This window comes from Trachypithecus francoisi, unplaced genomic scaffold (assembly GCF_009764315.1).
Source record: "Trachypithecus francoisi isolate TF-2019V2 unplaced genomic scaffold, Tfra_2.0 Lachesis_group17, whole genome shotgun sequence".
NCBI lineage: Eukaryota > Metazoa > Chordata > Mammalia > Primates > Cercopithecidae > Trachypithecus > Trachypithecus francoisi.
The window spans coordinates 10916207-10943641 of NW_022681462.1; the positions used below are offsets into that span (position 1 = coordinate 10916207).

The following is a 27435-nucleotide window of genomic DNA, read 5'->3' on the forward strand; positions in this document are numbered from 1 at the left end:
CGTCTGGGTTTTCTGTGGTAGACAAGATTCCTCCCTGAGATTTATTTCCCATGAGTCTTGACCTCTCCCCTCAGTTGGTGCTATTTTTCCCCTGGATGATCTTATCAGAGCCCATAGGTTCAGTTTTCTTTCATGCTACCTGAATGCCCTGGTAAACTGGCTCCCTCTCTTCTTTACCTTCCATAATGGCATTACCATTTACCACGCCACCCAAGAAGCTTACTGGGACCTCAAAGTATTGTATTCTTTTTCTCCGTCACACTCATACTTAATCATCAAGTCCTTTTGAGCTTGTCTCCTCTTGCATCTGTCCCTTCTTCATTCCCGCTGCTTTCTTAGTAAAGGCCTTCATTCTTTTTTCCCTAGTAGTAATCTTTTCCATATGTTCCAGTTAAAATACCACGTTCTCCCTATACCTTATTACATAGTTAGCATTCCTTGAAAAAAGGCAGTTCTTTCGGGCCTCCATACCTTTAACATGTTACCCACTCTGCTTCTGCTCTTCTGGAACTAGAACACTCATCCTTGAAGACTGGGCTTCTCTGTGAAGGTTGTTCCTGCCTCCTTAGTTGAGGTGAAGCTTTGTCCATGCCTGTATTATGGACAACCTTTTATTTAAGTGTTTGTCTCATTCGTCACTGGGACTCCAGCACCCAGCATAGTCCCTAGTATACTAGTTGGTGCTGAATAAATAGTAGCTATTATTAGAGAAGGAAGGGTGGAATTGACATAGGAGCGATTATTGCAATGTATATGGAAATGATTTTTAAAGGGAAAGGTTGTGATTTTCTGGCAGGAAAAGCAGCAAAGACAAGATTACTTAAGTCTTGTGAAATACCCTTCTCTTCCTTGACCTGCTGCTTCCCTTTTTTACCACACACACGCACACGTACCACAGCCCTTTGAGACTGAAAGCAGCTCTATTGAGAATAGTAGTGTCAACTGTATTATATAGAAATTCTAAAGTTTTTAGGATTATTTCACAGCCCTGACCTTGCTACTTCTCTCCACTTTATGTGGCAGGTTTAATCTCAAGTCTCCCTCGTATACTTCTCAGCCTCAGCACCTAACCCTTACACAGACACTCCAGTATTGATGCAACCAATCTTGTATAACATTTTTTGAATGTCTAATGTACAAAGCCCCATGTTGGAAATTATACAGAGGTGAATAGGACAAAAACTCTTGCTCTCAAAGATGTCAGTCTTTTTCTTTGCAAGGATAACACATGTAGAGTAAAATGCACAAAGGGGACTAATTTTAAATGTACAGCTTAATTAATTTTTATGTATGTTAACACCCATGTCACCACCATGTTTAGGACATTTCCAGCCACCCCAGAAATTTCCTTCATGCCCCTTCCCAATCTGTACCTACACCTCTAAATCTATTTTCAATCTTAATGGTGTTTTAAATAACTGGGCCTCTCACAACCATAGTGAACAGAAACAGCTGGGTTATCAACGTCTAACCTAATACTTCAGGAAAACTTGTGATAATTTCCATGTTAAGAGAGACATGGAGCTGGACATTGGGCATGGTGGATGGATCACGCCTGTAATCCCAGCACTTTGGGAGGCCGAGGTGGGGGGATTGCTTGAGCCCAGGAGTTCAAGACCAGCCTGGGTAATATAAGGAAAACCTGTCTCTGCAAAAAAAAAAAAATTAGCCTGGCATGGTGACATGTGCCTGTGGTCCCAGCTATTAGGGAGGCTGAGGTGGGAGAATCCCTTGAGCCCAGGAGGTTGAGTCTGTAGTGAGCAGCGATTACGCCACTGCACTCCAGCCTGGGCAAGACCCTGTCTCAAAAAAAAAAAATACTTGGAATTGGTGATCCAGGCTGCCTAATGGCATCAAATAATTTGTTATATCTTTAATTGATTTCTTGAAGGATCACCACATGCTATTAAGTAGCATGGAGAAATGGAAAGAATAGGGACTTTTTAGTCAGGTAATACCCAGCCTGCTACCTAACAGGTTGTATTGTATTAAATAAAATGGTACATAAGAAACACTGTAAATTATATAGTGTGAATCAAATATTGGGGTTTTTTTTTTTATTATACTTTAAGTGCTAGGGTACATGTGCACAACATGCAGGTTTGTTACATATGTATACATGTGCCATGTTGGTGTGCTGCACCCATTAACTTGTCATTTACATTAGGTATATCTCCTAATGCTATCCCTGCCCTCTCCCTGCTCCCCACAATAGACCCCGGTGTGTGATGTTCCCCTTCCTGTCTCCAAGTGTTCTCATTGTTCAATTCCCTAATTCTATGAGTGAGAACATGCGGTGTTTGGTTTTCTGTTCTTGCGGTAGTTTGCTGAGAATGATGGTTTCCAGCTTCATCAGTGTCCCTACAAAGGACACAAACTCATCCTTTTTATGGCTGCATAGGATTCCATGGTGTATATGCAAATATTGTTAATAAACCAATATCTGTGTATAGCCTATGGCCCTGGTTAATCTTTAATTCAGATACTCCTTCTAGTTATCTCATATACAACAGAGTGAGAAAGATCATTATGGATTAGGTTCTTTAGTAAGAAACCTAAGATGGACTTCTCATTAGAATGACTAGTTATTGCCCAGATTTGGAGAGCCTTCTTTTGGCCTTATTTTTCCAGAAGCATTTCCTATTGATTAGTGAAGGTAAGGCCAATTTTAATGACTTCAATTCTGAAATTTTGTGACTCTTATTTGTAAAAGTTGATTATGAATTGGGAGTGGTTTGACTTTTCCTAAAAATGAATCTCATAGCTCATGAAGTTGCCACTGAAATGTTTCTCATCTGTTTTGTTTTCAGATGTTGACTATAAAAGGGGAAAAATTATAATGCTTTTTATATCACATGTAACAGAAAATGTCATGCCATTTATCATTTGTTATAAGCCCAGAAATAGGTGACTAATCAGAGATAAATGTATGGGTTGTCTGTATCCAGTTTTATGCCTTTTTTGTCTGAGACATAGTCAAATTAATATTTTAACTAATACATCTTAGCAGTGTAGTTAAGCACAAGGTTAACAGTGGGTAAGATTGAATCTCAAAAGTAATCATGTGGCCGGGCGCGGTGGCTCAAGCCTGTAATCCCAGCACTTTGGGAGGCCAAGATGGGCAGATCACGAGGTCAGGAGATCGGGACCATCCTGGCTAACACGGTGAAACCCCATCTCTACTAAAAAATACAAAAAACTAGCCGGGCGCGGTGGGGGGCGCCTGTAGTCCCAGCTACTCGGGAGGCTGAGGCAGGAGAATGGCGTAAACCTGGGAGGCGGAGCTTGCAGTGAGCTGAGATCCGGCCACTGCACTCCAGCCTGGGCGACAAAGCGAGACTCCACCTCAAAAAAAAAAAAAAAAAAAGTAATCATGTCTGTAATGTTTGTAATGCATGCAAAAAGCACAGACAAAACCACTCATGCCCTATTAATAAACAAAATACAGATCAAAGTTTTAAAAAGTAATCACTCTATTTATTCTAAATGTCTATGGCTTTAGGAAAATACCACCTGCTAGTACTTATCTATTTAAAGATGTAGAATTTGTCATGCTCTAATATTCTTATCAGTTGTTTCCACAACTTTAGTTTACTACTGGACTTTCAAAAATTTAAAGAATTACAAGTCAAATTCATTAAACACCTGTGTGTGAATAGTAATACACAGTAATTAGTACAGAATGTTGCTTCTTCAACAAATTGAGTTTTCAGGGAAATCAGCAAGTAAATGAAATATAAATTTTTGGTAAAAGTATCAAACATTCATCTTGCCCATTTTTCCTGTTAAACTTTATTATCTAATCAAAACATAGTTTTCCATAAGATGTAATAAAATATAGATAAGGTTGGAATATTTGAGGATCTATTTGTGGACTTGAGTTTAATGAGTCTTCATTGGTGATACACTTGAGTTTTACTGGGTAATTAGCTGATAATGTTGGTCACTGTCTCACAGTTCAAGTAGCTTTCAGATGACGTGGCAAGAAAAACACAAAACTTTTGGGTAACCAGCATTCTTAAATGCATGGTTTTGACCAGGTGAATCCTTTAGAAGTGATTTCTGTTTTAAAAGTATGTACTTAAAATACCTTTGGCTGTGATGAATCTAGATCCCAGCAGAATACCAAAATCCTATTTTTTTGGCTGAGTATTTGTATATGCTTAATGACAAATGAATTTGGAGGCACTGATGAAAGTGATTTTTTAAAGTTCTCAGGTACTGTACAGTTATTTAATGTTGTTTAGTATCAAGATGCAATTGTTTTTAAAATGCCAAAATGCCATTTATTATACAGAATATTTTATTACATTTGTAATATCTTTGTATAGAGTGATTTTTTTCTTGATAATAAATGGAAATATTCTAAAACACTTGCTGAAATTTTGTTGCTATTTAACTTTTAAAATATCAATCAGATTTTCTTCATATTTATAGCATCTTCCTAACAGGAAAAGGTAGTTTTGGTTGCTTAGAAACATTAGACATTTTTTATGGAATGCTGTTGCTGAATATGGTTGCATATGTAACTGTCCTTTGAAATAATTTTGTAGAGTACTGAAGTGCCTTCTTTCAAGATTTTTTTCCTTTTTCCTTTTTTGGCTTAACCAACAAAAATCTGTTTTCAGAGTCCTGGAGGCTGAAAGTCCAAGATCGGGGTACTAGGATGGTTTATGCTGAGGCTCTCCTCCTGGCTTGCAGGTGGCTGCCTTCCCACCATCCTCACATGCTAGAGAGAGAGAAGGATGGAGATCTAGGGTGTCTCTCCTCTTTTTTGAGACAGAGTCTCAAAAGGCTGGAGTGTCACCCAGGCCCCCTGGAGTGCAATGGCACGATCACAACTCACTGCAACTTATGCCTCCTGGGCTCAAGAGATCCTCCCGCCTCAGCCTCCCAAGTAGCTGGGACTACAAGTGCATGACACCATGCCCAGCCAATTTTTGTATTTTTTGTAGAGAGGGAGTTTCACCATGTTATCCAGGCTGGTCTCAAACTCCCGGGCTCAAGTGATCCACCCGCCTTGGCCTCCCAAAGTGCGGGATTACAAGCACGAGTCACCATAGCTGGCCTGGCCTCTTCTTAAATCCTTTTTTTTAATTGACAAAACTGTATATATTAACATTTATCTTGTATAGCATGATGTTTTCAAATATGTATACATTGTAGAATGGCTAAACTGAGCTAATGAACATGTATTACTTCACATAGTTATTTTGTAGGAAGAACACTTAAGATCTACTCTTAGCAACTTTCAAGAATATATTTGTTATTAACTATAGTCACCGTGTCATACAGTAGAACTCTTAAACTTATTCCTATAAAGCTGAAATTTTAAATCCTTTGACCGATATCTCCCCAATTCCACAACCCCTATCCCAATCCCACCTCCCCAGTTCTAGTAACCACCATTCTACCCTCTACTTCTATGAGTTCAACTATTTTAGATTCCACATATAGATGAGATCATGCAGTAATTGTCTTTCTGTGCCTGACTTATTTCACTTAACAAAATGTTCTTCAGGTTCATCCACATTGTTTCAAATGACAGCATTTCCTTTCTTATGGGTGAATAATATTTCACTGTCATATACATCACATTTTCTTCATTTATCTACTGATTGATAGACGCATAGGTTGATGCCGTATCATGGCTATTGTGAATAATGCTGCAGAGACCATGGGGGTCAGATATCTCTTCAACATACTGATTTTATTTCCTTGGGATACATATACCCAATAGTAGGATTGCTGGATCATATGGTAGTTCTATTTTAAATTTTGTTTTCTGTTTACATTCCCACCAACAGTGTGCCAAAGGTTCTCTTTACTCCGTATCCTTGCCAACACTTGTTATCTTTCATCGTTTTTGGTAATAGCCATTCTAATAGTTTTGAGGTGTGGTGTCTCACTGTGATTTTAAATTTGCATTTTCCTGGTAAATGATGTTGAGCATTTGTGTGTCTTATACCTGTTGGTCATTTGTATGTCTTTTGAGAAATGTCTATTCAGGTCCTTTGCCCATTTTTTAATCAGGCTCTTTGTTTTCTTGGTATTGAATTGTTGGAGTTCCTTGTATATTTTGGATATTAACCCCTCATTAGATGTATGGCTTATAAATATCCCATTCCGTAAGTTGTCTCTTCACTCTGTTGATAGTTGCCTTTACAGTGCAGAAGCTTTTGTTTGATATAGTCCCATTTGATTTGTCTTTTTTTTTTTTTTTTTGGTTACCTGTGCTTTTAGGGTCATATTCAAATAATTGCCCAGACCATTGTCATGGAGCTTTTTCTCTACGTTTTCTTCTAATAGTTTACAGTTTTGGGTCTTAGATTTAGGTCACTTTGAGTTGAGTTTTTAATATGGTGTGTGATAAGGGTCTAACTTCATTCTTCTGCATGTGGATATCCAGTTTTCCCAGCACAATTTATTAAAGAGACTGTCTTTTCCCATTATGTTTCTTCACACGTTTGTAAAAAATCAGCTGGCTGTAACTATATGGATTTATTCCTGGGCTCTTCTTCCTATTCTTTTGGTTTAACTGTCTGTTTGTATGCCAGTATAAAAATGTTTTGATTACTATGGCTTTGTAGTAATTTTGAAATCAGGTAGTGTGGTATCTCTAGCTTTGTTCTTTTTGCTCAAGATTGCTTTGGTTATTCAGGGTCTCTGGTGGTTCCATATGAATTTTAGGATTGTTTTTTCTATTTCTGTGGAAAATGTCATTGGAATTTTGATAAGGATTACACTGAATCTTTAGATCACTTTGGTTAGTATGGACATTTTAGCAATATTAAGTCTTCCAATCAATGAACATGGGATATCTTTCTATTTATTTATGTCTCCAATTTCTTATATCAGTGTTTTAGAGTTTTCAGTGTAGAGATCTTTTACCTTCTTGGTTAAATTTATTCCTAAGTATTTTATTTTGTGTAACACTACTGATTATTGTATATTGATATGTGTACAACCTTACTGAATTTATTTAGCTCTAACAGTCTTTTTGGTGGATTCTTTCAGCTTTTCTATATATAAGATCATCATCTGCAAACAGGGACAATCTCCTTCCTTTCCAATTTGGATGTCTTTTATTTCTTTCTCTTGCCCAATTGCTCTGGCTGGGACTTCAGTTCCAGTACTATGTTAAACAGAAATGAGAGTGGAAGTCCCTGTCTAGTTCCTGATCTGAGAGGAAAAGCTTTCAGTTTTTCACTGTTGAGTATGGTGTTAGCTATGGGTTTGTTACATATGGCCTTTACTTTTGAGGTGTACTCCTTCTAATTTGTTGAGAGCTTTTATCGTGAAATTATGTTAAATTTTGTCAAATGCTTTTTCTGCATCTATTGAGATGATCATATGGTTTTTGTCTTTCATTCTGTTCATGTGGTATATTACATTTATAGATTGGCATATGTTGAACCATCTGTGAATCCCTGACATAAATATTACTTGGTCATGGTGATTAATCTTTTCAGTGTGCTGTTGAATTGGTTTATTAGTATTTTGTTGAAAATTTTTGCATCTTGACCAGGCACTGTGGCTCACACTTGTAATCTCAGCACTTTTAGGAGGTCAAGGCCTGAGGCTGGCTTGACCCGGGAGTTCGAGACCAGCCTGGGCAACATAATGGGACCCTGCCTAGACGAATAATTTTTTGTTTTTAATTAGCTGGGCATGATGGTGTGCACCTGAAGTCCCAGCTACCTCAGGAGGCTGAGGTGGAAGGATCACCTGAGTCTGAAAGGTCAGGGCCGCAGTGAGCCATGATTGCACCACTGCACTCCATCCTGGGTAACAGAGGGAGACCCTGTCTCAGAAAAAAAAAAAAAAGAAGAAGTTTTGCATCTCTGGTCATCAGAAATGTTGACCTGTAGCTTTCTTTTTTCTTTTTTTCCATATTTGCCACAGTCTAATTGACAAGTTTTCTTTAATAGTGTCCTTGTCTGGCTTTGGTGTCAGGGTAATGCTGGCCTTGTAAAATGAGTTTGGAAGCATTCCTTCCTCTTCAATTTTTTGGAAGCGTTTGAGAAGGGCTGGTATTCTTCCTTTTTTGAGATGGGGGTCTTGCCCTGTTGCCCAGGCTGGAGTGCAGTGGCACTATCACGGCTCACTGCAGCCTTCACCGCCTGGGCTGAATTAATTCTGCCACCTCAGCCTCCTGAGTAGTTTGGACCACCAACATGCATCACCACACCCAGCTAATTTTTTAATTTTTATAGAGACAGATTATCCCTATGTTGCCCAGGCTGGTCTCAAACTCCTGTGCTTAAGCAATCCTACCACCTCCCAAAGTGCTGGGATTACAGATGTGAGCCACCGTGCCTGGCCGTAGTTCTTTAAATGTTCGATAGTGTTCAGCAGTGAAGCTGTCAGGTTCTGGGTCTTTTATTTGATGACTTTTTTTTTTTTTTTTTTTTTTTGAGACTGAGTCTCGCTCTCTCACCAGGCTGGAGTACAGTGGCGTGATCTCGGCTCACTACAACCTCTGCCTTCCGGGTTCAAGTGATTCTCTTGCCTCAGCCTCCCAAGTAGCTGGGACTACAGGTGCACACCACAACACCCAGCCAATTTTGGTATTTTTAGTAGAGACGGGGTTTCAACATGTTGGCCAGGACGGTTTCGATCTCTTGACCTTGTGATCTGCCCACCTTAGCCTCCCAATGTGCTGGGATTACTGATTCAATCTCCTTTTTTTTTTTTAAAGGCTTAAAATGTATTTTAATAAGTGATGCTGCATTGCTGCTCCATTTCTCAGAAAAACTTCAAATTTAAGGTATTAGCAACAAATCAAACAGTGCATCAATTAAATATGCACAGCATAACTACTAAGTAAGATAGGCAAGGTTAAGAGCTACTCTCAGACCTTCAGCATCCAGCAACCCTGTTTCCAAGACTAGACTAGTTCTATCAAGGGAAGTTGTGAACAGCAACATCATAGACACAAAAGGGCCATTCCTGGGTCATCCTTATCCAAGAAAAAGATTGAGGCAAGTTAACACAAGATTTTTTAAAAAGATACACTGAAATGAAAATCTCTAAGAGAAAATGGCTTCCTTAGGACATGAAGGGATAATATATGGGATATAAAAGAACTATATGTACATTGTTTGTGACCTCTGTGGACATTTGCCTGAATTCTCACCTGGGAGTGAATGGAGCAGTGGGGCGAAGGTCATTGGAGGAGGTTTGTTTTTTGTGGTATATGTGGTGGTGTCTCTGGGGTTGGGTAGTGTATGGATAAGAAAGCAAATGAAACAGGATGGAGAAAAAAAAGAATGACCAAGATTAATGGGTCTCTAACTGGATTCATTTCACCGTGGTTCCCCCAGGTCTTCAACAGTCACATTTGGGACTTCAGTAATGCACCACAGAGAACTGATCAGTTAAACAGTATACCACACAGAACTGGTTTGTTAAATACCACTCCTCCCTTGCTCTCTTCCTCCAAAATACTCCCTAGAGTAGTGTAGGTAGTGTAGACCTAACTATCGGGAGGAATCTCACTTTTCTAGGGTAGAATTCTGACTAGTCCAAATAGGGTCCTTTTAAAGGTTTTCGGGAACTAGACACTGTAACTTTATTAGTATCAGCAACGTGTGTTTGGAGCAAATTCAGCTTCAGGAGTTGCACAGTTCAATGCAGGAGGAGTTCCACCAATTGCCCCAATTCCTTCCATTGCAGCAGCTTGGCCAAAGCATTCCGTTGTTGGTGAGGTCAATCTAGCATCATAGGTTCAGATTCTGGAAGAGCTGGGGTAACAGCTGGCACAGAAGCAGGGGGCATGGTGCCTCTGTTATGCCCATAGCACCTCCCACAGCCATCTGGCCCAGCTGTCTCTCCTGCTCTCTCATATCAGAGAAGGTTCCGGTGAATCTTTCCTACCATTACCAGTGCATCACTTCCTCCTAGTGCCTGCACTCCTCTCACATGGGCTCCAGTTGCCGTCGTTTATGCATCTCTTGGTGGTTCAGCTCTTCCATCCTTCACAGCTCTTCTTGGCACCTCATCAAATCCTGTCTCCTTAGCATGACCTGGCATGGATGAAGGCAAGCAACCCCCATCTCCATCTCCAGCTTCTCATGAGCCTCCTTGATTTTGTGATCCACTTCGTCCTGCTGCTGCTTCTCCATCTCAATGAGCACCCTCCAGTGCATGGCATATTCATATTCAAAAGCCATGCTGTGCATACTGGGGTGGCTGTTCTTACTCCTTGTGAAATTGCTGATTCTTTACAACCAGCTTCTCTGGAAGTCCTTCTTTGTCACCTAATTAGCCTATGGGCTACACAGTAACAGGATGAGGAAATGTGGTTAGCAGGAAGCAGCCTGCACTGCATCTGTCCTGCACTTTCTGAGCAACTGGCTGCCCTGAGAACTCAACAATGCCTTTCCCTGAGGGCCTTCCTTGATCATCCACGATGACTACAGTCCCCTCCACCTGGCCAAATAAAGAAAAGGCTTCTTCCAAAAGTTTGTTAGAAGGTTTCGGACTGTAAGGGATGCACTATGGCAGGCAGAGTGCACACAGCTGCATATTGTCCAGACCCACTTTGGCAGTCTCTACTAGGGTTTGTGCTTCCAAGTGCATAAAGTCAAAGCCTTTATCCTTATGAAGACCTCACCTGCCTTCCCATGTTTCTTTGTTGTTGTTGTTGTTTTTAATTTTTTCATTTTTCCTTTTTATTTAAATCCTCTTTCTGTGAAATTGCCTTCCCGTATTTCTCACATTTCCTCATTTCCTCCTCAGAAGGAACACTTCCCACAAAGAAATAGCTTTGTTTGGTGAAGGGCTTCTTTCCTGGTTTCCTAAAATGCTTTGGGTCAATAGTCAAGCCTTCATTTTGGCTGCTGGCCTTTTTCCCATTTGCAGGTATTGGCAGCAGTGATGGCTGCTGCTGTTGCTGGTGATGCTAATAATGTTTCCCTAGAGCATGGTTTTGCTCCAAGTTAAAAGTTTTACTGCTTCCCTACCTACTGTCCTCTCCTCAGAGTAATGGTGACCCTTATTTGCTATTGGTCTGTTTAGATTTTCTGTTTATGATTCATTCTTGGTAGGTTGTATGCGTCTGGAAATCTGTCCACTTCTAGGCAATCCAATTGTTGGCATATAATATATAATTGTTCCTAATAATCTCTTTTGATCCTTCATATTTCTGTGGTATCAAACGATTTTTATTTTCTGCCTTCCTGACTTCCTTCCCACCTGTCTCCCTCCCTTCCTGAATAATTCAGGACAAAAGCCATTTGCTTGTTCTGTACAAAGTGCAAGAAGATGTTACCACAGGGGGCAGTGGTAGTGGCCTAGTGTAGGGCTGCAGTGTGGAGCCTGAGGAGAACGTCTGAGGGCAGCAGGGAGGGGACTGAATAATGAGGCAGCAATAGATTGGTTATTTTTGAGGAGGACTGAGTCAAATTTCTTTTTTCTTTCTTTTTTCTTTTTTTTTTAAGTGCGTGTCTGTGTATGTGTGTGCCAAAGATTGATTTGTTCATTTCTTGCATTTGAAGTACTCTTCAATGACATCCTTGGCCTGAGACTCCTTGCCATAGTTCTTAACTACTACACAACTTCAACCAACCACTTGACGGGGTTTCCCCTCTGTCAGTTTTACAGAGGTCTGCCCATTCTCCTAGTTTCTTGTCATCAACCTTAATTAGGTTGATTTGGTGTTCAGCACAAAGGGCCTCCACCAACTGGACATACATAGGCTCATCACAGTTGGATGCAAGCACACCCAGCACACAAAGATGGGCTTGGTACTTGTCTAAGCCTTTGGCAGCTTTGCAAATTTCACGTGCTAGGCCATCATGGATGACGGCGGTCTTCAGCACCTCCTGTAAAACAGTATTAATGTCCATTACACCTCCAGCGGCACTGCCTTCCTCGGCCATGGCAGTGGGTTACGAGTGAAGCCAAATCTTGAATGCACCCGAGACTCCACCTCTATACAACTCGGTGGCGGCAGGGAAAAAGCAGGAGCCAGACTTCTTATAGTCAGAGAAGAGAATTACAAATTTGCAAAGGGTGAAAACTAGAATAAGGTTGGAATTGGAAGTACTGGTATAAACTCTTACAGCTTTCAGTATGTGTATACAGAGATATATAGGGGTGTGTGTGTGCATGCACATGCATTCATGTTTGTTCCCTAGCTCTGTTCCATGAGAAGGCTTGGGAACAGCAATGGCACAAAACAATGAGCATGCCTACTGCCCAGATCTTGGTTTCTAAATACCATTTTCTGCTAAAAGACATCAGATCTTAGAGAAAAAGCCCCTTGCAGGGTTAGTGCAGAGGAAATAAACTGGACAAATCAAAACTGTGTGACACCTGATAAGATGCAAGAAGAAGACAATCTCTCTTTTGTGGTTTTCTTGCCAAAAAGGTACAATCTGAATCTAACAAAAAGGAAACATTAGGCAAACCCAAATTGAGGAACGGTCTACAAAATAACTGACCTGAAATCTTAAAAAATGTTAAAGTAATTAAAGTCAAGAAAGACAAACTTGTAAGAGTGGTGGAGACTAAAGAGATGTAACAAAATGCAATGTGAGCACTTGACTATGAAGGACATTGATGGGACAACTGGCAACCTGAACAGGGTCTGTAGGTTAGATGGTAATACATCAGTGTTAATTTCCTGATTTTGATCACTGTGTTGTGGTTAAATAAAAGAATGTCCTCGTTTGTAGAAATGACACACTGAAGCCTTTAAGACCATGAGGCATCACTGACTCCATGGTTCAGGGAAAAAGGTTCTCTGTACTTTTCTTGCAACTTTTCCTGTAAGTTTGGAATTATTTCAAAAATTAGAAATTCAAAATAGAATTATAAAAGTAATATTTTTCATAATAAACAAGGGTAGCCTTTGTTAAAAAATCAGAAAAGCTGATATCAAAGTTCATTCTCTGACGTGGACTTAAAGAATAGCTCCAAAAGAAAAGATCTGCCAAGTAAGATGTTTTTCTCTTAGAAAATGGAAATTTAACTTCTAAATTTACTTCACATAACTCACAAATGTAACCAGTTATCTTACTTGGAAATTTTTCATTTTGCCAATTTTATTTTCTCTTGACTTTTCCAGGTATCCAGAGTTGATGTTTTTCCTAAAATAAACCACAGACTATATTTGGGACAAAGAGATACTAAGAAGTACAAAGGGCTCTTTCTCTAAGTGTTATGCAAAAGACTTCGAATTTAAATAAAGCTTACAAAGAAATCATAAAACTAATTTTAAAATGCTTTTATGTAGGCAAAAGGGAAACTGTAGCACTCTCACTACTTAATATTCCCAGTTCTGCCTGAAACAAAGACAAACATTAATTTTTAACAATCTTTGTCTCAAAATTCTATGAACATTTGGAAGAAGTATTTAAAGCTAATGCTTACTCTTTGCTTGAAATTTTGTATAATCTCAGGAATAGAAATTTAAGAAACAGAAGTCTTCTCATTTCAGTTTGCTAAGCACGTTCTTCATTCTTACACATTACAGGTCCACTGAATTCAAAGCTAAGCTAAAAATACCATGCAAAAGACTGCCTCCTAAATTATTTAAGTCTCTTTTGTAGCAAAATTGTCCCAGAAACTGAGAAACATCCACACAGAAAATCTTACCTTTTTATCAAAAGTTTATTTGTTATCCTTTTCTCATTTTCTGGGCATTTCAATGCATTGGCATTGACAATAGTGAAAAAATTATTTGCTGTTATTCATATATCAAACACATGGTTTCAATGTGGTATGAAACCATGTTGGTTCCAACGTGGCAGACTCCTTTGTGTCCATTAAAACCATTTTCCTCATATCTAAAGTGAATCTTGATATCTGTGATTTATGTTTAATACAGAGATGGGAAACGGTGAGTAATACTAGTCAAGTCACATGTATTCTTAAAAAAAAGCTCAAATAGTTGAATTAGGGTGATGGAAATTATACTCAAATCTGAAATTGTAATGAGGCTCCTTTCTGAAATTTAATGGCCCATTCATTTTTTTTAGGTTTAGCTTAATGTTTTTCCTCTTCGTAATACCAACTGAGCTTTAACTTAATAACAAATGATAACTATATAAGATTGCATTAAATAGTCTTGGGCTATTTTTTGGTAAGCTTTTTGATTTGGTAACTACATTCCAAAAGTTAATTCTCAGTTACGTGAGTTTAAATGGCATCCATAGCTGCCCCTTCACACAAACAGGTGCTCAATAATAGGGCTTATTAGAAAGACCCTGGAGACCAAGAAACTTCAGTGCTAGTCCTCAATATAGAAGTAGCTAACAATTTTGGATAAGTCATTTAACTTCTAGTCTTTGGTTTCCATATTTATAAAATGGAGACAATATCCTATCTACTTTAATAAGGTATCATTAAAATGTTTATAATTGGATAATATATTGAAGTATTCTGAAATAATATCTTTGTTTAGCATTCTCAGTTTTTCAAATTCTTAACCCTGGGATTGAAGTTATTAAAGGCACTTGTTTCTCCTTATTTAAAAGATTTATGAAAGGCTCCTACCATGGCATGCCTTGGTTCCTATGGTTTTACTTTCCCTCCACAGGAAAAATGTATTGACAATTTTAGATTGTCAGAATTCTTCCTTAATGAAAGTATTAATGAGAATTATTTCATTATTCATAGTTTGGTTAAGATTTATGACAAATCACAGCCAAAAGTACTTCATTGGTAATAGTTCGTTTGAGGCTTCCTGGGAAAAACAATAATGTCAGATTTGCATTTGCAATCTTAGAATATTATAGGATATTATGCTGCATAAATCTAGATATTTTATTCAGATAATTTTTAAAAATTAGAACATGATTTTAAAGGTAGTATGTCTCTTGTGGAGGGAAATCTTGCTGAAATTACAGCTTCTTAAGAGAGAATGTGTCCTGTTTGTGTACCTTTCTAAATGAAAGAATTAAGGAGAATTATTTCATTATTCATAGTTTGGTTTGTGGGGGTGAGAGAGGGAATGAGAAAAAATCCTAAGACATCCTTGGAACAATTTAACACAAAATATACACATATATAGATCCTGAGATGTTACAACAAATTAACAATTATATAGATCAACATGATCCAAATGGTTTCCAAGACACCGTTATGGTGGGTAAACAGCCATTTTACGGCGTGTGCTCCGTGAATGTCCACACCATGCCAGGAAAACCCTACTCTTTGTCTCCAAATTTGAAAGCTAGTCATCCAGAGCAGGTGGCCAGTCAACATCTACAGACTAGAAGGGAGACAAGAAGTCATTAAAACAAATATTGCTGTTGTGGTAAGCATTTGCTGGTAATGCTGTATAAATTTAATAGTTTTAATATAATGCAACAGAAGAAATTGCATTTGAAGAAAAGAGCTATTGAATACCATAAATTAACACCCTCAAGTCTGTTCTAGGGATTCTTGGACCTGAGGTCTTCTGAATTAATTGAGCAACAGTATTTGGCTACTCAGTTGGTTATTTATTGTGCTTTTTGACTGATAAGAGAATACATTTAAAAATTTTAAATGGTATTTATGGGGCTAGACGTGGTGGCTTACACCTTTAATCCCAGCACTTTGGGGGGCCGAGGTGGGCAGATCACTCAAGGTCAGGAGTTCAAGACCAGCCTGGCCAACGTGGCAAAACCCTGTCTCCACTAAAAATACAAAATTTAGCTGAGCATGGTGGCACACGCCTGTAGTCCCAGCTACTCAGGAAGCTGAGGCAGGAGAATAGCTTGAGCCCAGGAGGCAGAGGTTGCAGTGAGCTGAAATCATGCCACGGCACTCCAGCCTGGGCGACAGAATGAGACTCCATCTCAACAAAAAAAAAAAAAAAAAAAAAGTATTTATGGGTCAAAGTAGCAAATTCAAGTGACTATACCCATTTTCCCTCAGAAGTCTCAGAAACTTTCATTCTTCTGATCATTTTCATTCTCTCATCTTGCATTGAACAAATATTCAAGTAGTCTATACGCCTATAAGTCTTGTTTGCAACATAGCAACAAAATGTGAAATAAATGATTATGAAAGATGACCTGGAACTAGAAAAGGATTAAGGATCTTTGTGTTTCACTTCTGTAGAATTTCTGTTTCTTTAAAATCCAGTTCATCTATCTCTACTTACCTTTATTTTGTTCTTCTAGGACAAAACCTTGACCTTTGAGTCAGAATGAAATTACAGTAAACAGACTGTTTGTCTCCACATAAACACATACCAGGTCTATCAAAGGCTAGAGGATCTACTTTAAGAGAAAGTTAAAAACAAAGCAAAAAAAAAAAAAACAACTCCACTGTATCTGTGGTTTTTATTGACATTTAAAGTTTAAAACGTGAAATTATTTACTGAAAATTTCTTCATTAATCCATGAGTCACTTCATGTACTGGCTTAAAAAAAAATGTATTAGAAAAGCCTAAATAGCTACATGTGTATGTGTCTTTTACAAATCTCAAGAAGATGTTTTGGTTCTGTTTCAGAATATAGCCATATACCAAACACCCAAATGTAAATTAATGAGTGTTTTCTCAAGCTGAAAATAAAATATGACTGATCACAACCTCTGTGTGTGTGGAGGGAGGCATGCTGTAGTGCTTACAAAGCTCCACAGTGATTCCAGTGGGCAGTCAGTGTTGAGAAACACTGGCCTGTGAGTCTTTGACACTCCTAACTGTTCTGAGAATTAAGGAAAAAAAAGATTAATGCAAGCCTGGGCAACACGGTGAGACCGCATCTCAACACCAACAACAAAAGCCAGGCATAGTGGCTCACGCCTGTGGTCCCAGCTACTCGGGAGACTGAGGCAGGAGGATTGCTTGAGCCTGGGAGGTCAGGGTTGCAGTGAGCCCTGATCGCACCACTGCACTCCAGCCTGGGTGACAGAGCAAGACACTGTCTCAAAAAAAAAAAAAAAAAAAAAATGAATGGAGTAGAGATTTTCTTTAACAGAAGGTTGTCTTCCTCCAAATGTTGGTTTCACTGAAGAGGCTCCCTGCAACCTTGAGGGCACGACCACTGGCTGTACTGCAGGAGCTAATCTAATCCCAGAGCACTTGAGAGAACTGCTAGTACGGAAATACTACTCCAGTGATCATTTGATTACCATAGATGTTTTCACAGTGGGCAACTATGCCCACTTCTTTCTATAACTTTGATATTATTCCCAAGTACAAATCCCCAAGTCCTAAGATTCTGGGGAGAGTAGTGGGGGAGGTACTCTATTCCTAGTCAGATTTTCATGAAGAAACACTACTCGTGACTCAACACCTATTGATACTCAAATGAAATATTTATGGAGACTTGCCCGACAGAACCATTCTTACAATTACTTTAGAATTTAACCTTGTTTCAATTCAGACTATAAGAGCAGAGAACTTGGACCACATCACAGGGGTCCTTATAGAACTGCTTTTATGAAGAACCATTGGCTCACCTCACTTTCTTACCCTTGTGAATCAGTGTTTCTGAATAGGCTGCTTTAAAGTCTATAAAATGCAACAGGTATGGGAATGAATTCTCTAGAGTCCAAAGGACATATGGAGAACACTTACAACTTTATTTCCTTGCTTGGTTTAAGGGTTTAGATTTGATAAAGCACAGTTAGTAAATTAGCTATATATTTGCAAGGAACATAAATGAGACCTCATATTAAAAACAAACAAACAAAAAAATCCAAAGACAGTCCCTCCCTTCAATACAATGTTACTGTGAGATTTTCACCATTCTCAAATACCTGTGGAGGTGGGTAGTACTAAAACAGTTTAATGCCAAAGAGCATAACTTTGGTTGAATTCAATTTGCCAATGTGCATTCCATAATAAAATGGTTTACCTCAACATCCAGCTCAAGAATGTCTGCGGTCACATTCATCAGGGACCCAATGTTTGGCTTGGTTCTCCCGAAGTCTCCATGTACAAACTCTTTAATGTAGCTGGGGTTTGTTTAAGGAAAAAACGAAGACAGCATGCTGTGCCAACTATTTGGTAAGATTTGACAGGCAAAAATGATAACAAGAGCATAAATGTTACAAAAGAGAGGTTATTTCTGAGCTCTGACTTGTGTGTCTTAAAAAAAAAGCTTTGGCAAGGTGATTCCTAGTAGGCTGGCAGCCAACATCAGAGCCTGGGAAATGTGTTTACATCAAACTTACCAAAAATCATTACTCTTTTTTCTTTATAGCTCATCTCCAAGTGCCAAGGTTTGGATGTGGATTTTAAAAATTAACTATAGCTGAATGCTTTTATTAAAAAACAACTTGGCCACAATTTCTATATTATCATCTTGTTAGTCCCATTTTTTAATAATGGCAGCTGTCACCTGCGAGATGGTAGGTTTCCACAGCGTCACACACAGAATGATCTCAATGATGGCATTCCTTGTAACATGACCCAGATGGAAGGAATAATGAGACTATTAGTTTAGTCTTAATGATGGCTCTTCAGAAGGATTACCAAAGACCTACCATCTAGTTTGCTAACATGGTTAGCAAAAGAACTAAGTTAATTCTCTTTTTTTAAGGGGCAACTTTGTATTTCTCTCATAGGTCTTCAAATTTTGAAATCAATAACTAATTCTAGAATTTATTTTTAAGATTAACATTCCTTACACAGGACTGTACTGCAGCTTTGACAATATTTATCTAAAAGATTTGTTTTTGCCACCATTCAGTAAAAATGCAGCATTATGTTTTGTTCTACAAACCAGCATTTAGTAGAAAATAATTAATGGAACTTGAACAGAGAAACAAATTTGTTTCTAGACGGTGAAAAATCTATACTATAATATACTGATATTATGTCCTCACTTTCTGAACGTTTTACTCACTCTACCTTTGCCAAATGTTTTGACTAAAGCACAAGACATATAATTATCTAGTAACTGTCTTTTTTGATAAACTCACAACTACCCAACAATTGTTATTTATTGTCTCTCATTTTCTTTAAAGAATCCCATTCTGCGTAGCAATGATGAAGACAGAAAACCAAATAGCCCCAGAATGACCAGTTAAAACATCCAGAGAAGTTCTTATTCCTAACCAGAGGGACAAGGTTGAAGTCAAATGAGCTATCTCAGTGCACTGATCAATGTAAATATATAAGGTATATATAAAGTAAATTTAGTAAGTGAAAAATTCATATACTTCTGTGTATAACCATGTGGCATCTAAAGCTTTAACACATAGTCTTTCTTGGCCAAAACCTTAAGTACATGTACATGGCTGGTTCTAAAAATGTTTTAATAGGATTGAAAAGACATCATATTCTACAAAAGACATTTCTCCTTGGCCCACCAAAACTCAAGGCCAAGATTAGGTAAGATTTTTAAAAATATATACATGATTTGAAATTCCATCCATAATAGGCAAATATGCTCCAAACAACAAAGATACAAAGATCTATCCACTGGAGTCTAAATTGAAATTGATGCAAATTACAAAATTTAGAAGATTTTAAGAGTAGATAACCTATACTTGGCTTAGCTGAGTAAATCCAGGTCCTAGGGTGGCGCAGGGGAAGAAGTGAATGCAGGTTGGTGGGGAAGGACAGGCAGACTAGTTACAGCAATATAGTAAGAATGGTATTTGGTAATTAAAACTTGCTTTTTTTCCATATATATATAGTGTGTATGTATGTGTATATATACACACACACATACAATAGTACATCATTCATTCTATACCAGTTAGAAGGCATTTTGTCACTTCATGCTATTGGATCACATAATAATATAAAACCAAGAAGCAAACAAAAACTAGGAAGACCTTCAAAAAGTAAACTAAAGCTAAGCCTGTTAGAGGTCCCTGATATATTTTAATCAGCGACTCAGTTCTGATACAAAAATCATAACAGGTCAGGTTAGATTATGAACAAATTATCAGCCTTGGACTATGGATATTTTAACTTTGAATCTCAACCTTTCTGTAATACAGTCAAAGCTCTTTGCAGTCGGAAAATGGTGCTAATGATATGTCATCTGAGTCGTTTTAGTTTTGTTTTTTTCACAAGGCACGTAAAGATATTCTCTGTTGTACTAGGCCAGTGGCCAACTAAAGATCATGATGTAAAGTAGTGCTATTCCCATCTACTACTACCTGTTTAATCATCTGAGGCAAATACTTGAAATGTTGAAAAGGCCCAAATATGGTCATAAATACGTGACTTGCAAATAATGTCAAGATAGCAAATGAATCCATCAAAAGTATTTTCTGAATACTATGCGCTCAGCACTGTGTAAGACACTGCAATTACAGGAAATGTAACTTTAAAGCTGACATTGAACTCACTGCTACCTCAGTGTTTAGAATCATTTTGAAAAACAAATTTTAGTGGGAAAAAAACACATCCAAGAAACAAAAATATTCTTCTGCAGTATAATTCTTTCCCGAATCCCTCCCAGATCAAGCTGACCCTGTTTTCCAGGGCAGCATGAACTTTTCCAACAGGGTTCTGGCTGGATGACGGCAGTGCAGCAGGTGGAAGGATACGTGCCGGCCTGAGTTTTCAAGCGCAGGCGGAAGTGGTGCTCATCCACAAACTGCGTCTCCATAGAGTGAATGACGCGAGCTCGCACAGCCAGGGGCCTTCGGTGAAGGACGCGCAAAGGTGTTTTCTGGTCGATCTTTAAGTCCTAGGGGAGAATGTGACACACAGTCCCGGAGTCACAGCTTTGCCACCCAGTGAAGCCTATCTTAGCCCTTCCTTACCATCCATAGCTCACCACAGATGTTTCCTTTAGAGAACTCCATCTGTATCACGGGGTGGACACTAATTAATGGTAAAATGAATTGAGTCCCGTTAGGTTCAAACTCTGTGGGACTTCTCATAAGCCAGTCTATCATTACTCATTTTCTGGGCCCCAGTAACCTCGCCATTTAAAGAGGGCTTTGAAGCAAATGGGTCTCTTTTACTCTCATATTTAATAAATTGGTGAGGGCCCTGGAGTTCTGGCCTGCCCTTAAGGTCTATCGGGTTGCCCTAAAGACAAGGCCTTTCCTTTGTTTACTTTTTTTTTCTTTTTCTTTTTTTGAGACGGAGTCTCGCTCTATCGCCCAGGCTGGAGCTCAGTGGCGCAGTGTCGGCTCACCGCAAACTCTACCGCCCGTATTCAAGTGATTCTCCTGCCTCAGCCTTCCGAGTAGCTGGGTTACAGGCGCCTGCCATTGCGCCAGGCTAATTTGTGTAGAGATGGGGTTTCACTGTGTTAGCCAGGCTGGTCTCACTTCTCCTGACCTCGTGATCCGCCCGCCTCGGCCTCCCAAAGTGCTGGGATTATAGGCATGAGCCACCGCGTCCGGCCCCTTTACCTTTTTTTTCTAACCCAACACAGTGATGTAAGAGTGGGGATTTCAGGCTGCATGAGAAATGGCTGGTTGCAGAAGGTGGGACATCAGCATCGCTTGGGTGTATGGCAATTTGTTTATTTGAGACAAGGTCACGCTCTGTTGCTCAGGCTTGAGTGCAGGGGCGCCATCTCGGCTCACTTGCAACCTCCAGTTCCTGGGTTCAAGCGATTCTCCTGCCTCAGCCTCCAGAGTAGCCGGCATTACAGGCACACACCACCATGCTCAGCTAATTTTTGTATTTTTTTGGTAGAGACGTGGTTTCACCATATTGGCCAGGCTAATCTCCAACTCCCGACCTCAGGTGATCTGCCCTCCTCAGCCTCCCAAAGGGCTGGGATTATAGGTGCGCACCACCGCGCCCCACCGAGTTTGCATGTTTTAGGGAGACCCACATACCTACTGTCAGGGGTGGGTTGTTTGGGTTTTTTTTTTTTTTTTTTTTTTTTTTGGTGAAGGAAAAGGGCTATACAAAAGGATACATCTGGAAAAGATATTAATATTAATACATCTTGTTTAGGGTGATATTTCAATATAATAATTACAAATCGATGTGCATAATAAACCAGGACCTTTTGCAACTAATAATACTGCATGTCTTTTTACATTTCAGATTTTTTAGGGACACAGGCTTGTTTTTCTCACAATTCGTTCAAGTTAGAGATTTTCTGTCACAAGATAAAAATTAAGAAATAGAGGTTAACACTGTAAAAGGTCAACTAATTCCAAGTTTTAAAAATTGGGCGTAATCAGAAATTCAGATTCATAAGAACTGAATCCTCTGCATTTTCTTGTCGGAACAACTCTTCCTAATTTCCATGGTTCTTGAATGCCGGAAGGCCTGCTAACGAAAGAAAAGTTTCTGTTTGGTCTCTCCTCTATCAAGTTCTCCACCAAGAAAAAAAGAGCAAGTTCTAACGAAGACCACATTTGAAAGGGTGTGGCTGCTTTTACCAGAGTGGTGAGTCAATGGCCCCTCCTAACTCTGTGGTTTTTATGATAATTTGATTTTATTATAGAAATACTTTGTCCTGATGAGATAAGCTGTCTCCATAAGACCTGATTTTTCTCTGGTCAAAGAGACAAAAAAAAAAAAAAAACCATAAATAAAGGACAAGGCTGAACTGTGAAGGAATCTATAAAGACATGGCTTCCACTTTAGAGAAACAGCAGGCCTTTAAATTAACGACTATCTATGGAGTCCTCTCCCCTGCTTCCTTTACCTTTAGAGTTATTCCTAGTACTCTAACCATGAGACAGTCAGTCAATGGAAATACCACGAGTCACATGTCTTTTTTGGTTTGTTTGTCTTTAGTTGATAAAAGGAAACTACTTCATTTACTCTAATATTGCACTCTGCTGCTTCCGTACTGCTGAGTTTTCAGAAACACACACACACATACGCTTGTTTTTTTTTTTAGAAATAGATTGCTCCTGAAGAGAAGGTAAGTAGTAAATTTGAGATGACTTTTTCTCAGTATGGGGAAGAAAGTCAGTTTTTATAATTTTTATGCCAGCTGGAATATTTGAAAACTAAAAACATTTTTTGATATCAACTAGTTGCATCAGTCTACTTAGGCTATGGACCATTAAAAGAGACCCTTTCACCACTTAGTCTGTACCTATGAAAATCATCTTTCAGCCCAGGCTGGAGTGCAATGGCACAATGATGGCTCACTGTGGCCTCGACCTCCTGGGCTCAAGCAATCCTCCTGCCTTGGCTTCCCAAAGTGTTGGGATTACAGGCACGAGCCACTGCACCTAACCTCAGTGTTATTTCTGAATTATCTCTATGGCTACCCCCAAACTATGAACCTATTTTTTAAATGAGTTTATTATTCCCACGACATTCTCAATGACTTATACAACCCATGTGAAGGCATAGAGAAATTTAGAAATTCATTTTGCAATCTTAAAGGTATCTGTCTATATTATAACTACCATCCTAAGAACCTTATGTAGTATGGCCAAAAGCCAAAGGGCCTTATCTATAGAATCACAGAATCTGAGAACTGGAGAGGCCACTGGAGATGATCTAGTCCATCTCCTCATTTTATAAATGACTTTCCTTAAGCAGGTGAATGATTTGTACGTTTTTACGAAAATACTCATACTATAAACATTATTCTGTACTTTGCTTTTTTCCCATGTCATAAGTGCTCCTATGAGTCATAGATATAGACATACCTCTATCTTTTTTCCCAGCATTTTTAGGTACATATGTACATACTAATATGTAAATTAAATAGGGTCATGCTGGTTTTGTTTTTGCTTTTGTTTTGAGATGCAGTCTTACTCTGTTCCCCAGGCTGACTCTGTCCCCCAGGCTGGAGTGCTGTGACGCAATCTTGGCTCACTGCAATCTCGGCTCACTGCAATCTCTGACCTCTGGGTTCAAGCTATTCTCATGCCTCATCCTTCCAAGTAGCTGGGACTACAGGCATGCACCACCACACCCGGCTAATTTTTTGTATTTTCAGTAGAGATGGGGTTTCACCATGTTGGCCAGGCTGGTCTCAAACTCCTGGCCTCAAGTAATTTATCCACCCACCTCAGCCTCCTAAAGTGCTGGGATTACAAGCGTAAGCCACCATGCCTGGCCTGATTCTGTTTTTTCAATAGCTATATAATACTCCAATTTACTCTACCGTTTCCTTATTGAGGGACGTTGATTATGTTCCCAGTCTTTTTGTTGTTGATTCTGCCACTTAAAGCCCTTAAACACTGTGTACATATTCTTATGCACTGGAGTTTTATTTCTACAGGACAGTTCAGTATATTTTAAATTTTTAGTCACTACCATGTTGTTTTTGAAAAAGGCTGAAACACTACATTTCTACTGAGAACTCTTCTCCATTCCAACCCACCAATAGGTATTATTAGTCTAAGAGGAATAAAGTGATGTCTTATTGTTACATCAATCTTTTCAAATGATTCTTGGCCACTGGAGTTATTCTTTTTGCAGCTAACTGGTTCATATCCTTTGTCTATTTTTATTTGTTGTGTGTTCATATTTTTCATAAGTATAAATTCTATTTATAGTCTCTTTTGCCATACAATTTGTTTTCTACATAATCTGCTACATGTGTATACATATATATATATATATGCGTTTGTGTGTGCTTAAATCAGCAGTCTCCGACCTTTTTGGTGCCAGGGACCAGTTTCTGGGAAGACTATTTTTCTATGAACTGGGGAAGGAGGGGATGGTTTGGGGATGATTCAAGCTTGTTACATTTATTGTGCACTTTATTTCCATTATTATTACATTGTAATATATAATGAAATAATTTTACAACTCACAATGTAGATTCAGTGGGAGCCCTGAGCTTGTTTTCCTGCAACTGATGGATCATCAGGCATTAGATTTTCATAAGGAGCATGCAACCTAGATCCCTTGCATGTGTCATTTCCAACAGGGTTCACGCTTTTATAAGAATCTAATGCCACCACTGGTCTGACAGGAGGCAGAGCTCAGGTGGTAATGTGAGTGATGGGGAGCAGCTGTAAATACAGATGAAGCTTTGCTCTCTCATCCACTGCTCATTTTCTGCTGTGTGGCTAGATTCCTAACTGGTCACCAGCCAGTACCACCAGAGGGTTGAGAACCCCTGGCTTAAATCACAGCATATCATCCTCTCTAGAGTCTATACTTTTATTTTTTTCCTTAGCACTTACCAGAAACATTTTCCTGTGTCAATAAATATTTATCTACCACATAATTTTCAATGGTTGAATAGTAGTAGTCCATTATACAGATAAGTCATTAATATTAAACCAGTTCCTTCTAGTAGGTCATCTAGGTTGTTGCAAAATATTGCCTATTTAAACAATGGTAACTATATGTGTCTCTGTGCCATGTATGCTCATTCCTTGCATTTGAAAGTAAACTGTTTTTGGCTGGACACGGTGGCTCACGCCTGTAGTCCCAGCACTTTGGGAGGCTGGGGCAGGGGGATGACAAAGTCAGGAGTTCAAGACCAGACAGGCCACCATGGCGAAACCCCGTCTCTACTAAATATACAAAAATTAACCAGGTGTGGTGGCGGGCACCTGTAATCCCAGCTACACGGAAGGCTGAGGCAGGAGAATCACCTGAACCTGGGAGGTGGAGGTTGCAGTGAGCCGAGATCGTGCCATTGCACTCCAGCCCGGTGACAAGAGCAAGACTCTGTCTCAAAAAAAAAAAAAAAAAAAAAAAAAAAAGCAAAGAAAAAAGAAAAAAAGGAAGTAAACTATTTATATAAGAAGAGGTGGGGGCAGGTGGTAAGAAGTATGCACGTGAACAGGCAGACACATGCTCAGGTATAGGAAAACTTCACATGTGGCAAAATGCATGTGCTTTACATATATTATCATATGTTTTATTCATGTACTTAATCTCAGCATCAGTTCTATTAGATAAGTGCTATTTTATATGTATTTTTGACAAATGACCAAAGATGATAATAGCATTGCCGAGTTTTTCCTATGTGCCAGGTAGTTCTAAGTGCTTTATCTAATTAAACTCATTTAATTATTTTAACTAATTTTATAGATGAAGAAATTGAAGCAGAAAGAGGTTAAGTAACTTGTCCAAAGCCACACAGCTCAGAAATGCAGATCCAGGATTTGCACCCAGGCAATCTGTCTTCAGAGTAGGGCTCTTCCCCACTGGCCACACTGCCGCTCCAGCGGCTTAGATGACATGCCCAGCCCTTCAGCTAGTCAGTGGCAGAACCAGGCGTGGAACCTAGGTCTTGCTGACCCCAAAGCCCATGCCCTGTGACTTGCTAGTAATAAATTAGAAGACAATGGGATCTTTGATAGGCAACAGAAAAATGAAATAAAAAGAACAAGCACACTTAAACTACCTTTATGTCATTTAGGAATTCAATGTCTTTCTTCTGGATCGCTTTATCTGTCCATATTAAGGCACTGTAGGTCTTTGTCTTTTCTTCTTCACCTTCTTTCATATGTCCTATTGCCTCTCTAAACAAGAACAATTTTTAAAAGCTTGTCCGAATAAATAAAATGCAAACAAACCTTACCCCAAATTAACCTTTCTTTAAAAATAATTCTAATAAGATATAATTTACATATAATTTCTGAGTTTTAACTGTACAATTCAATGATTTTTAGTATGTTTTCAGAGTTGTGCAGCTATTACCACAATCTAGTTTTAGAAACTTTCATCACCCCAAAAAAGAAACTTTGTACCCATTAATGTCACTTCCCATTATTATTCTCCCCAAGCCCTAGACAACCATTAACTGACTTTCTATCTCTATAGATTTACCTATTCTGAACATTTCATACAATGAAATCATATAGTACGTGGTGCTTGGTGACTGGCTACTTTCATTTCATAATGTTTTCAAGGTTCATCCAGGTTGCAGCATGTATCAGTACTTCATTCCTTTTTATTACCAAGTAATATTCCATTGTATGGATATATCACATTTTGTTTATTCATAGACACTTGGGTAGTTTCTACTTCTTTGCTATTGTGAATAATGTTACTAGGAATATCATGTACAAGTCTTTGTGTGGATGTTTGTTTTGATTTCTCTTGCATATATAATATCTAGAAATGATTAAGATTTGTATTTCCCCAATGACTAATTATGTTGAGCATTTTTTCATACATTAATTGGCTATTCCTATATCCTCCTTGCACAAATGTCTACTTAATCATTTCCCCATTTTTAGTTGGGTTGTTAAGAGTTCTTTATATATTCTGGATGCAATTCCCTTATCAAGATATATGACCTGCAACTAAAACATCCCTTTGAAATCGTCTCCAGTGAGCCTACTCTTACCTTGTGACAAGCTGCAAGTCACGTACTTGGATTTTGTTAGATGAGTTATTAATTTTCTGTAGTAGCAGAAAAAGAAAAACAATTAGCAAGTCTAGCTCAGTTACAGAATTGCAGAAACATGACGATTTCCATGTCATGAAGTGGTTTACCTGCTGAAGTTCCTTAATTTCTTGTGAAGTGAAATGTACTCTATGAGGATTCACCAGCTCAATTGCAAAGGGCCTTCCTGGCAGCACACACCCCGTCATGAAACAGAAACGTGTTGATGGAGTTAACATTTGGGCTAATGCAAGAGGGTTAGGAGGTGTGAAAAATGGGTTGA

At 38.8% G+C, this 27435-nt stretch overlaps 1 protein-coding gene and 2 pseudogenes across 7 annotated transcripts in view; all 3 read right to left on the reverse strand.

The window, feature by feature from the left end:
* Positions 1 to 8698: 8698 nt before the first annotated feature.
* Positions 8699 to 10667, reverse strand: LOC117099685 (annotated as a pseudogene). The gene has a single exon (XR_004443949.1). The product of XR_004443949.1 is annotated as a non-POU domain-containing octamer-binding protein-like (transcript).
* Positions 8699 to 13079, reverse strand: LOC117099686 (annotated as a pseudogene). Its single transcript, XR_004443950.1, has one exon. The product of XR_004443950.1 is annotated as a 40S ribosomal protein S12-like (transcript).
* Positions 13080 to 13219: 140 nt separating this feature from the next.
* PUS10 (pseudouridine synthase 10) overlaps positions 13220 to 27435 on the reverse strand; it is an 84798-nt gene continuing 70582 nt past the window's right edge. For 4 of the 5 annotated variants that reach the window (XM_033239137.1, XM_033239139.1, XM_033239136.1 and 1 more), the window contains 6 exons: positions 27263 to 27339; positions 27114 to 27169; positions 26166 to 26283; positions 20458 to 20600; positions 17805 to 17904; positions 13220 to 15223 (listed from right to left, as the gene is read on the reverse strand). In XM_033239137.1, coding sequence (XP_033095028.1) covers positions 15185 to 15223; positions 17805 to 17904; positions 20458 to 20600; positions 26166 to 26283; positions 27114 to 27169; positions 27263 to 27339 — 533 coding nt within the window. In that variant the 3' untranslated portion in view covers positions 13220 to 15184. Of the gene's footprint in view, positions 16364 to 17804; positions 17905 to 20457; positions 20601 to 26165; positions 26284 to 27113; positions 27170 to 27262; positions 27340 to 27435 lie in introns of all 5 variants that reach the window. The other variant, XM_033239134.1, reaches the window with a different exon arrangement.